Source organism: Diorhabda carinulata, chromosome 1, assembly GCF_026250575.1.
Source record: "Diorhabda carinulata isolate Delta chromosome 1, icDioCari1.1, whole genome shotgun sequence".
Lineage (NCBI taxonomy): Eukaryota > Metazoa > Arthropoda > Insecta > Coleoptera > Chrysomelidae > Diorhabda > Diorhabda carinulata.
The window spans coordinates 26,594,005-26,609,617 of NC_079460.1; the positions used below are offsets into that span (position 1 = coordinate 26,594,005).

The 15,613-nt window shown below is 31.4% G+C and overlaps 1 protein-coding gene across 2 annotated transcripts in view; it reads right to left on the bottom strand.

The window, feature by feature from the left end:
- Positions 1-2,299: 2,299 nt before the first annotated feature.
- LOC130890994 (solute carrier organic anion transporter family member 74D) overlaps positions 2,300-15,613 on the bottom strand; it is a 74,545-nt gene continuing 61,231 nt past the window's right edge. For both annotated transcript variants that reach the window (XM_057795470.1, XM_057795471.1), the window contains 5 exons: positions 15,416-15,580; positions 15,103-15,228; positions 14,948-15,011; positions 14,358-14,896; positions 2,300-2,806 (listed from right to left, as the gene is read on the bottom strand). In XM_057795470.1, the coding sequence (XP_057651453.1) occupies positions 2,658-2,806; positions 14,358-14,896; positions 14,948-15,011; positions 15,103-15,228; positions 15,416-15,580 (1,043 nt within the window). In that variant the 3' untranslated portion in view covers positions 2,300-2,657. The remainder of the gene's footprint in view (positions 2,807-14,357; positions 14,897-14,947; positions 15,012-15,102; positions 15,229-15,415; positions 15,581-15,613) is intronic.

Consider the following 15,613-nt stretch of genomic DNA (forward strand, 5'->3'; position numbering starts at 1 on the left):
ACGGATATCTGAAGCACTGAATATTTCATACGAACGCGTTCATCATATAGTTCACGTCAATTTGGACATGAGAAGAAATACTGCAATATGGGCCCCCAAATGTTTGAATGTTGACCAAAAGCGTGCAAGAGTAGAAGCATCGCGTTTGATCTATGTTCGATTTGAAAACGATGTAGACTTCTTAAATCGAATTGTTACTATGGATGAGACTTATAAACAAAGCAACAATCGATGGATTGGCGACACTCTGGTTCTCCAAGACCTAAGAAGTTTCGTGTCAAAAAATCTGCTGGAAAAATTCTTGCTTCAGTTTTTAGGGATTACCATGATTTATTTTTTGGATAAGGGTAGAACAATAACTGGAGATTACTATTCCACATTCCATCGGGAAAAAATTAAAGAGACAAGACGCGGAAAGCTATCCAAAGGTGTTTTGTTTTGCAGGACAACGCTCCTGTACACAAATCTCATGTTACCTTGCAAAAAAGTCGTGATTTAGGGTTTGAATTACTAGAACACCTCTCTTATTCACCAGATTTGGCTCTGTCCGACTATCATTTCTTTCCTTAACTGAAAAAAAGTTTGAAAGGTCGTAAATTTTCTTCCAACGAGGAGGAAATAAAAGCTGTGGAGGTCTAGTTTGCAGAGCAAGAAGAAACATTTTTTTTAAAGTTCTAAAGTCGTTGCAGATTCGCTGAAATAAATTTACCCAATTAAGAGGAGAATATTTTGAGTAATAGAATATTTTGACATTGAAATTTTGTTTGGTTCTATAGTAGGCTAAGAATTTGTCAATATATCCTCGTATATATATATATATATATATATATATATATATATATATATATATATATACTCAGTCTTTACGAAAAGTAGTTAAAAGTCAAAATACCTACATGGACCAGAGCATTAACAACAAAAAAGCTACAAAAAGTATAGGTTTTCAGAAACAAAATATTTGCTTGAGGTGATCAGTATCCTAATAACAAATTCTAATTTAACTAACCTTAATGTAATCTATGAATATCTTCTAAATCTTATAGAACTTCAACGTCATTCGTAACGAACTAATTGGACGGATTTCAATTTCCAAAAAATTTCGCATTTGTTCCATTATTTTTTATGTATGAAATCTTCATATTTCTATATAATGTTGGTCATCACCATAGTTTCATCACCAAGGCTGGATAAATATCGTTACTCGGATTACCGATTAAAAAGCGTATGCTTTGTTTACTTTATTTCAAGAACCTATATGTATATAAATTTCGTTAATTTCTTAGATCTTTCATCATGTCTTTTGAATTTAGGTCTCTTTTGTTTTAAAATTAGTTATTTTTATAATTTTTTAAATAACTTTGAACGTATTCTTTGCCAATTAGTTTATGAACGTATTCTTTGTTAGAGTGTGATAAATCAAACACAAACGTGAACTCTTTTTAATATATATCCCGAACTTTCCGAATACTTATGTATTCATCATCGGGGACTGAAATTTACATTAATCAATTACGGATAGTGGCGTATTGAATAAATTTTTCTTTGAATAAAACTATCATATTCGCATATTTCAAAAATCAATAATCAATAAAAAATCACATAGGTGACATAAATATAATGTATCAAATTTGGTTGCTTTTCAAATTGTTTTGTGGATATTTATTGATTTGATTATGAATGACATGTCGTCATGATTTTGAAAAACCAATTTCAATAAAAAAATCAACTCCATCAGTCTCCAAATAACCTGAGATAACCGATAAAAAATTAATCTGTTCATAATTAACCAATAAACAATCATCTTCGTCTGAAACGATGTAATCTATTCTAACCCATAAAAATGTATTGTCATTCATAATCCTACTAATTTATGTCACGTGTAAATTTGGATATCGATTTTTTAAGCTCATAAATTTTAGTATTGTTAAATTAAAAAAAAAACACACATCACAATCCTCAAGTAAGTTTCATTGTTGTATGCTTTTATACATATTTTCATATTTTTACACTGTACTTTGACCATAATTTCAGTCGAAAGATATATATATATATATATATATATATATATATATATATATATATATATATATATATATATTTCAATATATTTTTTTCCGAGCTTTCGAATAGTTATAAATTCATCGTCTAGGACTGAAATTATGGTCAAATACAATACAAGAAATAATTCTTATATTGTATTTGACCATAATTTCGGCCCAAGACGATTTATATATATATATATATATATATATATATATATATATATATATATATATATATATATATATATGTTGTTGATTTTAAGTCTCTTCTGTTTTAAAATTGTTTTTTTTTTGATAGTTTTTAAAAGAAAGATAAATTTATCTTTCTTTATCTTATCTTTATTTTACTCATTCTTTTCATAGTATATAAATATTCGCAACTAATTATATGTATTTCAACATATCTCCAATCTCTTACTAATTCTGTTTCTCTAAAATAAATAATTAAACCGAAAAAAGACATTTCGATATACGTTATACATAATTTAGAATTAGCACAATTTATAATGAAGTCTGCTTTTTCACATCCACACATTTGACAAGGTCTTGATTATGATGGTATAGCCATAAAAACTAAGCTTGACTTACTGGCGAAAAGGCCAACATGGGTATTTGTTATTCCGGTTCATTTTTCATCTTTCCAGTCATAGAATGTAATTCCTCTTCAAACACCGCCTGTTCGTCCACAAAATTGATTTTACCAGCTTTATACCATACTATTACATCAACCACAAATGCACACAATAGTATGAAACCTGTTGTACCTATAAGATAATTTATTAAAACATAAAACTTCCTAGGCGACACAAGAGATAATGTGTTTAAATTTGGTGATTTGAAAATTCTTTTTTTTTATAAAAAAACCGTCACGAATTCATTTTGGACAAATACAATTTGGAAAATCGGTAACTAACTGTATTTTATGTTACAAGTTCGGAGAATAGTGTTGTAGGTCGACTGTCACTTAAAGAAATCAAGTTACACAGTGATCGGAAAATGAAAAAAAACTGGTATCGAAAAAAGCTTCGGTCGGTCCATGACATTCATTTTAATGACACAGCATTTTTTGTTTTAGCCAAGTGCGGTTATTTCTATTTAAAATAAATTTCTGAAACAGTGATCGTTTTAAATTTTGAATTATTTGAATTAGTTATGTACTCCCCGATAAATATTCAAGTAAAATATAATGTTCCTGCTCGGTTCATATATCTTATCCCACTTGCACTATTTTTCGGTCACTTGTGCTGATATGGAAACCAAATTGATGGCATTTGTCAAGATAGACAGTGCAGCAGTGTGTTTGAATTAGATTAAATTGAAAAAGATAATGAACATATTAAACTAAAATTAACAATTATGTTAGAGAAGGATAAAACATCAAAAATATTAAAACCGAATATCAAAATGTTTCTGGAGTGTGGCCTTGTGCCTGCTACGCAAACCGGTGAGACGATCTAATCTACAGATGACAGGGGCTGGGCAACCATACCAGGCATACCAGCTATGTACGAACAGCTGCTAAACTTCATTGACTCGGTAATTGGGTATATAATGCGGACTTCATGCAGTAGTGGAGTCAAGTCACCGCAGTTTCTTTCCCTTCGACTGGTTAGGAATAATATCCTAATCAACCAAAACCTCTCAGCCTGGAAAGATGTCAAACTGAATCCTGACCTCCTATTTGTGCCTCGTGAATATGAAGGGATGCTCGGCCTGACTGTTGATATTGATTTGGTCATTAAAAAACTAAAAAATACGACTACCCAGGTATTTAAGGGTGGAGTTTTATTTCCAATCTTGTGAAGTCTATGCTGACGACTTGGTTATTCTCTGCCTGGGAAAGAACGTCGGTGCCTTGTGGCATGTACATAGGCGGTGCCAGTCTGAAATACTAAAAATTAAAACCTTCTCTTTTCTCCCATCTCCCATCTCGCTCGCCAGACTAGGATTAGGACTCTACAAACGGGCCCAGAACCGATTGTATGGAATCGAAGAGGCAAAACTGATAAAAAAATCGTAGTAGCACTCATCTAGAATACTTAAAACGTTTCATAGTGTAACGAATAAAAATATCCAAAAAGTAATACCTCAGAGTTGGACAATCCTATTCTTGGGAAGTTCTCTCAAACTATATGAGATTCTCAATTGTTATTACGCTAAAGATATTGGAAATTCGAGAGAAACTTTCCACTACCATAGACGCTGACCTACCCTCAAAATACGAATAACCGCTATGGAATTGAAAGAGACTGAAATTGTTAGAAAATACAACTATCAAATATCTTTCAGTTTAACACTCGATTGACGATTCAACAAACCTTAGATACAAAAAATAATAATAATTTAGTAGTTTCTGCTGCTATCATTAATAAATGATCGTCCTTGCAACGAAATTATCCACAATTCCATATAGTTTTAATTTCCAAAAAGTATTGCTAACACGTACATATAAGTTATAATTATAATATATTTCATAAAATTATATGTAAAAATCAAGTTGTAAATTAAAATACTGGTATATCATTATTTTTCTGAAATAACTCTCGCAAGAATAATTCTAATACAATAAACGATTAAAATTATTAGCTTGTTTTATAAATTCAAAAATAGATATTTGATCGTTGGTTGAGTTTGTTTTCGGCAAATGTACATTATCTAGGTTATTGTCTTGATTTACTATAAAAGATATAGTATCTAGGTGGAGCTTTTCGTTTTGATTTAATTCTGTTATGGAATGTTTTGGTTGGTTTCCATCTGTAACTGGTGAGGGTTGTAATTGAGACGGAGTATCGTCAGTGGTTTGTAACTCGTGCTTAATTTTGTTGTGTTTAAATTATAAAATATGTCAGGACATTCGGCACAAAGTTTGAGTATTTGAGATTTTTCCTTGTCATTCAAATGATCGATGCTAATATCATTTGGTGTGCACTACACTATTTACTTCGGAATTTTGAAATTAGTTAATATTAAATCATTTACCAGGAAATATTTCTGAATAATTCAGTTTTACTACATTTAATATAGTAGTAATAATAGTGTTATGTACCCCTGCAGTTTTACGATATTCTAATTTTATCACACTATGTGGAATATCATTCTCTCCAAGTCAATTAAAAGTTGTCTAGACATATGAGTCTACTATGGAATTTCAATCCAGTTTGATATTAATTAAATAATAGTTTGAAAATGTTTAAAATTGAGATAATCTATGAGCAGATTCTTTGATTTGATTAAAAATGGGTCAAGAGTTTTTTGAAAATTGTTGGAATGTAATTTCGGTTTTTCGTTGAACCAGGATCTATTAAAAGTTCAATATTATACTATTAGAATATTATATAAAATAAATCACTACTATTGCTCCAATTCAATGAAATACATTGGGACTGGGATCTTTTATTTTTGAATTCTGAATTATATCTTGAAAATTTCAAGTGTAGGAATCGTAAGAATCAAAGTTCTCTTCTGCATATTGATATTGCTTGCTTTCGGGGTATAAGTTATCAGAATAATAATATTATTCGAGAGCCTTGTCCTGAATATCAGCATAAAATAATTCCTCTGGTATGAAATTGTTTTTTGGTTGACGATTTTGGGAATGATTCACTTGTGAAAGTCCTTAGTATGAGTTTCTACTGAGTAAATTCATTGTTCTAATTTTTATGGAAATAGTTATTGGTGTTAGTTTTGGTGAATTTAATTATTTTTGTTTTAGAGGCATTAAGGTTTTGTTGGGAATTCGTAGGAAATAGATGTGGTTGTCTTGATATTATAGAACGAATAAATATTGGTTGAGATAGAAATGGTCAAATGGTCTTTGTTTTCTAGATATCACAAGAGGCATGTGGCTGCTTTATATTGATATTTGGATTGAAATTTAGGAAATAGTGTACATTGCCCTCTTTTAAAGCACATTGCAAAGCTTCAGCTAAATTATTAAACTTCATGATCTAGGAGGTTTGGTTCCTGAGGTCCTGATATAAATGTTATTGAAGCTACATTATTATATGAATTTTTTTTCAAGATCTTTGAATTATGTTTGATATCATAAACGTCTACATAGCAACACAAAAGATTAAGGATGTTCAAAACTCTATCATAGAATATTTATATATCTGTTCAAATTATCATTGCCATCGCAATTTGGTACACATTTTAGATATTCTGGATTAAATTCTATGATTAAATTGTTGCTATTATAATTTGTTTTTGTTATTAAAGTTGAATTTGATCAGATTTGAAATTTGAGAGTTAGTTGAAGGTGCAATCTTTGAAAAATATTTAATAAAATGTGAACTTCAGACTTGTTAGTAATGTTTGTAATGATAGAAGGAATATTTTCAGCATTTCTATTTTAGTGCGGCAATTTTTTTCCTCTTCTGATGAATATTTCTGTAAAATTGGACCATTTTTTGTAATTATTCTCAAGGAAGTCACCAGTTAATGGGGGGCAATGGAGCAATATTATGGAGGATGAAAAATATGAACGCCTGGTACAGTCGAGAGCATGAAGCGTTACACTTTGGAAGTCTTTGTCTCGATGACGATTGTAATAAGAACGGTTCTAATATCAATATCAATGTATAAATCTTCACAAACGATTTTAAAAACGGTTGTCTAAACCTTGATGTTATTCTGAATATTTCAATAGTTTCTACAATATACATTAAACCTTAATTTGCCATGCGATGCAGAATTTATTAATAGGTCGCACGGCCTTAGGACTTTGGTCGCTTTGCAGCTAGCTACATTAGATCTCTAGGGGGAAGGGCAACTGCCCCCTTTCCCTCATTGGCGTCGCCCTTGATTATTCTTGACGAACGTGTTCGGGAGTTCTTTCGGTGAGAGATATAATAGGTTTCCTAAAGTTCTAGGAGTCTCTCTAAACTTCCATTTACACGTAATAACAAAATCCTCAGTCAACAATATTTCCATCACACTATAATGTAGAAAACGTATATAATGATCAAGCAAAACTGTTGAAAACTGTAGCTCAGAACATGAATCGATATGATTTGGGTATCAGAAAAAAATATAAGAAATTATTTACTCGCACCACAATATATGTATGGTGAAATCCTGAACGGAGAAACTCGCAACTTTTCATGAATGGGTTAGTGTCGATGAAGACCACGTAATTAGGCTACATTCCTTTAACGATCGCGTGAGTAGTGTAGTTTATCGGTACTTCCTTGAGAATGATTTGCCAATAATTCTTGTTACATTTAATATTCAGCAAAAAATGTGGTTGTTATACCATGATGTTCTACATCATACGAACTTTACGAACAGCCACTAAACTAATAATTTCACAATAAGGTAGATAGGCCGAGAAGGACAAACTGATTGGCCAGCTCAATCACCGGGATTATTAAAAATTAATTTTCTTATGTATGGCTACATAGAAAACCATCTACAACAGCATATAAATGTATAAGTTTCTAATAGTATTGATATGCTAATATTTATAAATGTAACAGATTTATTTGAAAATAGACGTAGGTGGAAGATTAAGTTTAAAATTATTTTCACTGAATATTTTCATGGTTTGTATTTATTCCATAATAATAAATACATATTTATGAAATATGAAATTGAAAAATATCAAAAATATTTCGGGAAATGATGAGTTCACAAAAATGAATGGATATACCAAATGTAATTTAGAAGAATAGGTTGAAAGATAAAGAAAATCAAGTTTACTTTTCAGCTCTTCTGCTATACAGATGTTTGTCGGTGATTACTATACAATTGTTTTGAAAATTAAAGAACATTCGACAAATAATTAATTATTCATATAGTACTTCTATTTCGTTTGGTAAAACTGCATAGTCTGATAACGAGGATTATAAGATAAGAGAAATCTAAAATTTAGGATATATACAGGATGCCCCATTAAAAAAAGTATATATAGATGTCAGTATACCTTCTAGACAATCTTTTTTGAATTAACTAATTCTCATATTTTAATGGTTATATTAATATTTCATCTAGGTACATTCAGTTGGACTATTTGCTGGAAACAATAGACAATCTAATTTCTTTAATAATATATCCTAATCATATACAATTATCTTGATTATGCTAAGCTTAACTTCCTCTCCAATGATTAGTTAATTACAATAATTTTTAACGTATCAGCACTCCTTTTTACTTCCAAACTTCTTTTCTCTCTTATGATACAGCTAAACTTTTCAAGTTCTAATTATTTAATAATAAATTACTTATTAATAATTACTTAATCAATGAAATTTTTTATTTCTTTAATTTCTTATTTTTTAGACCTTTTGATATGTTTATGTTTCTAAATATTCTTTATTTTAGGTCTCTTCTGTTTCAAAATTAGTTTTTTAATAAGTTTTTAAAAGAAAGAAAGATAAAAATTGACGTTTCGACTTATTTCAGTCTATTTCAAAATATTATATTGACACTGACAATTTGTATAATTATATTAATCAACATCACGAATATCAAAATAAGAATAAGGAGTCCGGCACTGGCAACAGTAACGTTAACAGTGAAAGTGTCAGTTCCTATAAAAATAACTCTTTTACGATAGTTACCACAGTTCTAAAAATTTATAAAACTATAGATAGAAACTTTTAGAAGTATTCTAATTTCAGAGACACTACTGTAAGTAGAATCTCATACATTCATACCAAAACAGTGAATTTGTTACATACAGTGCTATCAGTTTTACACCGATTCAACTTGATATGAAGTGGCCTGTGTCAAAACAGGTCTATACTTTCAAATCAAAGCGGAAATATTTCTAAAATTAATGATGTCGAATACAAATGTTGGTACTTCTGACTACAGAAGCTGTTAGAATACAAACTACAACAAATTTCCTACAAAACATCAAGCAATTGTTTTTCCAGCTGTTGATAACCTGAAAATTCAAGATGATCTGATATCACTTGGAGATTGAGGCTGTCAAACAATAGAATGTGCATGTATCTCGCAAATGAAGATACTGTAAAACGCTTCATGACCTTTCATAAAGGGCTGATCATTATCAACAACACTCCGATCCAAGCCCGAAAGCTTATAACACCTTCCGAAAGATTCTCTTCTTTTTCTACTTCTTGGAGATCTGTCGATCTTTTAATTCTGAAGCTGCCTCTGAATCTTTTCCTGAGAGGTGGATTTCCAACTATCTTTCCACCTTTTAGGAGGTCTCCCGGGAGGCCTTGAGCCGGGCAGGTTGTTTTCTAGGAGTATTCTCGGAAGTCTATTCTCGTCCATTCGTCTTACATGGTTGTACCACTGCCTCATACGTTGTCTTCCCCATCTCACAATGTCTTGTATCCCGCATTGCTCTTTGACATCTCTATTTCTTACTCTGTTTCTTCTTGTTTTCCCCACTATTGTTCTCAGTGTTTTCATCTCGGCCACCCTCAGCATTTGTTTCGTCTTGATGGTGTTTTCGCGGACTTCCGTGCCGTACGTCATGATGGGTCTGATACAAATCTTGTAGATTCTAATTTTGCTATATTTGCGCATGTACAGTTTGGACCAGACTATATCTCGTAGGCATCCTGATAGGGCGGATGCTTCCGAAATATTAATACTCTCAAATGTATGCCCCATCATACCACACTCACACACAGCATATCAAGTAGATGCTAAAGAATTAAATGAAATATTGGAACAAATTCCTCAACCTAGAATAATAGTCGGAGAATTCAATGACCATAACACCATGGGGATCCACATCAATAAACCACAGAGGTCGCTTACTAGGTGATATTCTTAATGACGTAAATCTCTCCATCTTAAATGATAGGAAACCAACTAGATTTAACATATAATCAGGACAGGGTTCATGTATTGACCTCACTATCTATGACCCAACTTTGACTCCGGCTGTTACCTGAGATCGGCTATACCTACAACAGTGACCACAATCCAATCGTTATTCATAACAATAGAAAACCAAATCACACTCACAACTTATATCCAAAATGGAATTTAAAAAAAGCAGACTGGGCTCTTTTCAAAACAATTATTTCAAATAGTTTGACAACTTACATAATTCCAACAGATATAGACGAAGCTTTAGAAAACCTTTATTAGTATCTTTCAGCGAGCAGCAAACATATCAATCGGAAGAACTACGCGCCTGTAACGACGCAATCCTGTGTCGTGGTGGAATAGCGACTGCGAATCAGCAATTAAGAGCAAAAAAAGCTTTCAATAGATATAAACGATACATTACACCAGCAAACAAAATCGAATTCTTGAAAACTAGAGCCAAAGCTAGACGTACAATAAAAAATGTTAAACGCAAATCCTGGATAGAATACGTCTCTACAATAAATTCTGAAGCACCCATGACGGAGGTATGGGAAAGAGTGAGGAAAATATCAGGACTTTACAAGCACCATAATATACAAATGTTAGAGAAAGACGGACGCACAACCACAGATAACTCCAAAATAGTCTCAATACTAGCTACCACTTACAAAAACCGCTCCATCACATGAAATTACGATGATACTTTATTACCCATAAGAGAAAAGAAAAGGATAAGGTAATGATACAGTTCGATGAAAACGAACTCATTAATTTACCCATTACCACCCAAGAATATAATGAAGCTCTTTCATGCCTGAAAGAAACGTCACCAGGACCAGATGAAATACCAATTGTCTTATTGAAACATCTCCCCTTAATTGCTCACGAATACACCCTTAACCTGTTCAATACCATTTGGCTGCAGCATTACTTCCCTCAAAAGTGGCATGAATCCATAATAATTCCTATACTAACGCCGCAAACCATTAGAACCCATCCTGAATCCTATAAACCTATATCTCTCACATGTGCTATGTGCAAACTAATGGAAAAAATTATATACAACAGATTGCTCTGGACTCTAGAAAAGGAAACTTTATTATTACCGGAACAAAGCGGATTTAGACAACATAGATCAGCCCTGGATGACATAATAGACTTGGAAAGTGAAATCAACGAAGCATTTGCCCTAAAAAACAGCTGTTTAGCTATTTTCTTTGACATTAACCGAGCTTTTCACATTGCAAGGAATGATTACATCATAAAAAAATGATACGAATTCAACATACATGGTCATTGCCTGGTTTTTATCAAAAACTTCCTGAGAAATCGAACATTCAAAGTAAAAACCAACGGCACCACCTCCGAAAAAAAATAATTCAATAATGGTATACCCCAAGGATCAATCATAAGTCCCACACTCTTTATCGTCGCAATCAACGACATCCTGAAAAAGTTACCAGTAAAAGCTCGACTATACACAGATGACTTGGTTGTTTACTGTAAAGGAAAAAATATTAAAAACATCTTCTCACAAAGTCAGGCTTTTATCCATAACTGGTGGTGGTCACAAAAAACTGGTTTTACTTTTTCAACTACAAAGACTCGTTACATTCTTTTTTCAAGACAAAAGAACATACCAAACGTACCGGTATTGAAACTTTATAATGAAAACATAGAAAAAACATCAATAAAATTTCTCGGTATACCTACTATTCGACCACACACTAAGCTGGAACTATCATATTAGAAATCTTCTCCTAGCTTGCAACAAACGATTAAACTTACTGAAAACGCTAACGAAGAAAGAATGGGGTACAGATCGACAGACATTACTAACATTGTATCGAACATTTATTCGATCAAAACTAGATTATGGATCAATTGTATATTCAAAAGCTAACAAATCGCTTCTGAAAAAACTCAGCCTTACGTTTGATAACAGGTGCATTCAAAACAACACCAGTGGAAAGTCTGTACTGCGAATCAGGAGAACCATTCTTGGGAGACAGAAGAATATATTTGAGCCTTACATATGCGGCCAAATTAAAATCCAATCCTTCCAATCCAACCCTCCGAAACTGCTTCACCAAGAAATTCCCAAATCTTTTTTCAAATAAACCCTGAACCCCTAAACCTTTCTATGCTAGAATTCGATCATATCTAAGCGAATTAAATTTCTTTATTCCTGAATGCGTTCCTAACGAATCTTCTCAGACTCCACAATGGACAATATAAAGCACCAAATTCATTACCCAGCTCATCTCTTTCGACAAACACCACACCAACCATACGCTAATCGAAGGACACTCAAATAACATACGCCAATGAGTACAAAAAATTTGTACATATTAACACAGACGCATCGATAACTCAAGACGGTACGGGTACCGCAATCATTACACCAACCGCCAAATATTTGCTAAAAGCTCCTCCAGCCGCATCCACTTTCACTGCTGAATTATATGCAATATATCGAGCTACACACATCGCCTCTTCATCAAACGAACCTAATTCAACCTAATTCAATCTCATACTCACAGACTCCCACAGACACACCCTTCTGTTTAAAAACTAATTTTAAACAGAATAGATCTAAAATCAGAATTTACAAAATAGAGCTATAAATATTACTTAAATTATTTAGATCTTTTTTATCATTTATGGCTTTTTCGTTCTTATGAATGTGGTCATACATTATCCAAATATTTCACTAAATTAAAATCTAAAACACCAAAAGACAAAAGAAGTAATGTTATATATCAAGTGCCTTGTACTAATTGTGACGCTGTCTACATAGGGCAAACATCTCAGTATTTAGAAAATAGACTAAGACGTCATCAATACGATAAAAAAAAGAATTGCATTAACGAACCATGAAATATCCAAAAAAAACATAAAATCAATTATAAAGATTTAAAAATTCTTGAATCGGAATCTCATATACGAAATAGGGAATTTTTAGAAATGGTTCACATTCATAAGAACGAAAAAGCTATAAATGATAAAAAAGATCTAAATAAGTGAAATTTATAGCTCTATTTTGTAAATTCTAATAAATTTAATTGATTACCGCTATATATTTGAGATGTGGGAACCAAAGAAAAAATTAATTTTTTCTTCTTGGAACAAAGTTCTAAGTTGATTTTATCCTTATTTTGATATTCATGATGAAGGTGATCTATAGATCAATATAAATAAGCAAATTATCAGTGTCAAATGCAACCATCAGATATCAATTTTTCGAAGCATTATATGAGGTTTATCAAAAAATTTATTTATATTTATTTTTGTACAACCACACCAAACGTTTGTTTTAAAAGAATATTGGTTCCGAGTTTTTATTACAGGTTTGGATTACTGTTAGACCACATACTTAAAGGCTGCAATTACATATTTGAATATAGCTTTTCATTCAAAACAACTTCATAACATTTTTCTGAATTGTAAAAAATAAAGATACTGTATTCTTTTGGACCATGAGAACTTTTTATCAAAAATAATTTTTTTCATAAAACCATTAATAAAAAAGTTTTCCATATAGTTCCAGCTCAAGTATTATACATTATACATATAGATATACTAATACTATTATTGCTATAATATATAGCAGTAATAATATTATTATTACTATATTACTAATAGTATTAGTATCTACAGTTCTTGCTGGTAAGCGCCTATTTTAGTTATTTTATTTTTCCAGCTTTCCAAAGTGTAGGGAGATTGAGGCCTCGAAATGATATGAGTTGAACTTTTAATACTTGAGGACCAAGTTAGTTTTGTGTACTATTCTATTTCTATGTTATTGTTAATTTTATCTAATATAACATAAACAAAATTAATTTTTATATTTTGTTCTAGATTCTGGTTTCAATAATAGAAATTGAATTTTTTACTTATAGTTTAAGCCTCATTTTTCGATATTCATGTGGTATGTGATCTATAGATTGATATAATTATGCAAAGTTTGACGTTCGGACCTAAGGTCTATATCAAAATATTTGATGATATGTGATATTTGTTAAAAGATAAGTGCCTAATAGTTACATTCAATTGCAAATTGAAAATAATAACTTAAAATAGCAGACCAACAGACAAAGACAAGATTAGCGTATGTATTGATTAACATTCCAACAAATTAAAAGTGTTGATCTGAAGAATGAGGAAAAAATTAAGGGAAATTTTTTATGGAAATAGGAAGAGTATCGGTGTGGATAGGTCACATTCTGATAATCAGACTATAAAATTGGAAAGTAAGTTAGCCTAATATACTTGTAAATAATTAAATTGTCTATTAAAGATATTGTGGAGTTGCAGGAATAAAAAATCAAAGGTTACTCTTTTTGGCAGATTTCCCTCAAATATAATTCCCATATAGATTATCCAAAAACATTTGTTTGTGAATGATTATTTTATCAGTTCATTCCTTGATTACAAAATTATTTTTGCGTAAATTGACGAATATTTATTGTGAATAAAGTTTTATATAGAATATAACAATATAGTGAGAAAACTTACCGTGGTAAAACATCCTGAATACATCAGAATCATATAGGCCACAAGCTCCTTTTTCACCACACGCCATTTTCCACACCAAGCAAGCAGAGTCTACCACAGCTCCATAGACAATAGGGCAAGGTACATTTCCAAATAATCCTATTGCAAACTGTATTAGACCCAATGCCATCGCTTTGTCTCTAGGATCTACACATCTTAAGATAAGCAACATAGACCCCACTTCTCCAGTGGAATGAATGAAAACAAATATGGAAAATAAAATAATATATAAAATGAAACTATCACAATCCTGATCACAGTATCCTATTGTAGCGTTACCATATAAGTGGTTCTCATTAATAGTAATATTTGCGAGAGTCATATTCAAACACATGCAGTCTGAATACTGTGAAATTTGTCCATCTTTTTCTGTATAATTTAAACATCCTGCATGACAGGGTGAGAGGTAAGTTTTCCCGTCTTGTCCACAAATTGGAGTGAACTTATCTTTGTCGCAATCACAATAAGAAGAATTGCAATTTAACTGTTTCGTATCAAATCTGAAAATATATTCCTGTCAATTAATTCCATGAAGATCGCTTTGAACTTACCCGTGATTCATTAATCCTGCTAAGTCATTCATTGGACATCCAATAAACATAAGTAATCCCATCCCTAGAAATGATTCAGTTTAAAAGCACGTGATCCAATAATTTGATAAAAAGTTTAGTTATACCAAATAGAAAACCTAATTACATAAATATACCTAATGCATAAAGAACTGCCGTAGATGCAATCCAAGCAGCCACAAATCTAGCGTTGGGTTTCATTCTTAAAATAAATACTCCACTTATTATGATTCCTAATCCCATTACAAGAATTCCACCGACACCTAAAATAGTATTTTCAGAAAAGAGCAGTTCCAAATTACATATCATTTTTATTTATTTGGGTCACATTCAAAAGTTCATTATCCTGTTTTGTAAAAATAATCTTTTCATTATTCAGGTCATTACATAAAATATGACTAGTTAAAGTAACTTAAATTTTATTATGATACAAAAAACTATAATACTGACCTGAAATCATGTTTGCTGACGGTGTGGGTAGTCTAAATTGTGTTTCCAGGTACTTGGGTAAAAATGTGTAGAGTCCAGCAATTGGTAAAATATGTAATACACTGCTAGCTGTTCTATACATAAGAATATCATTTTTTAATAGCCTCTTTACCGTTTTCGGAAAATCTAAAAAAATATACATATTTAGGAAGTAGAATG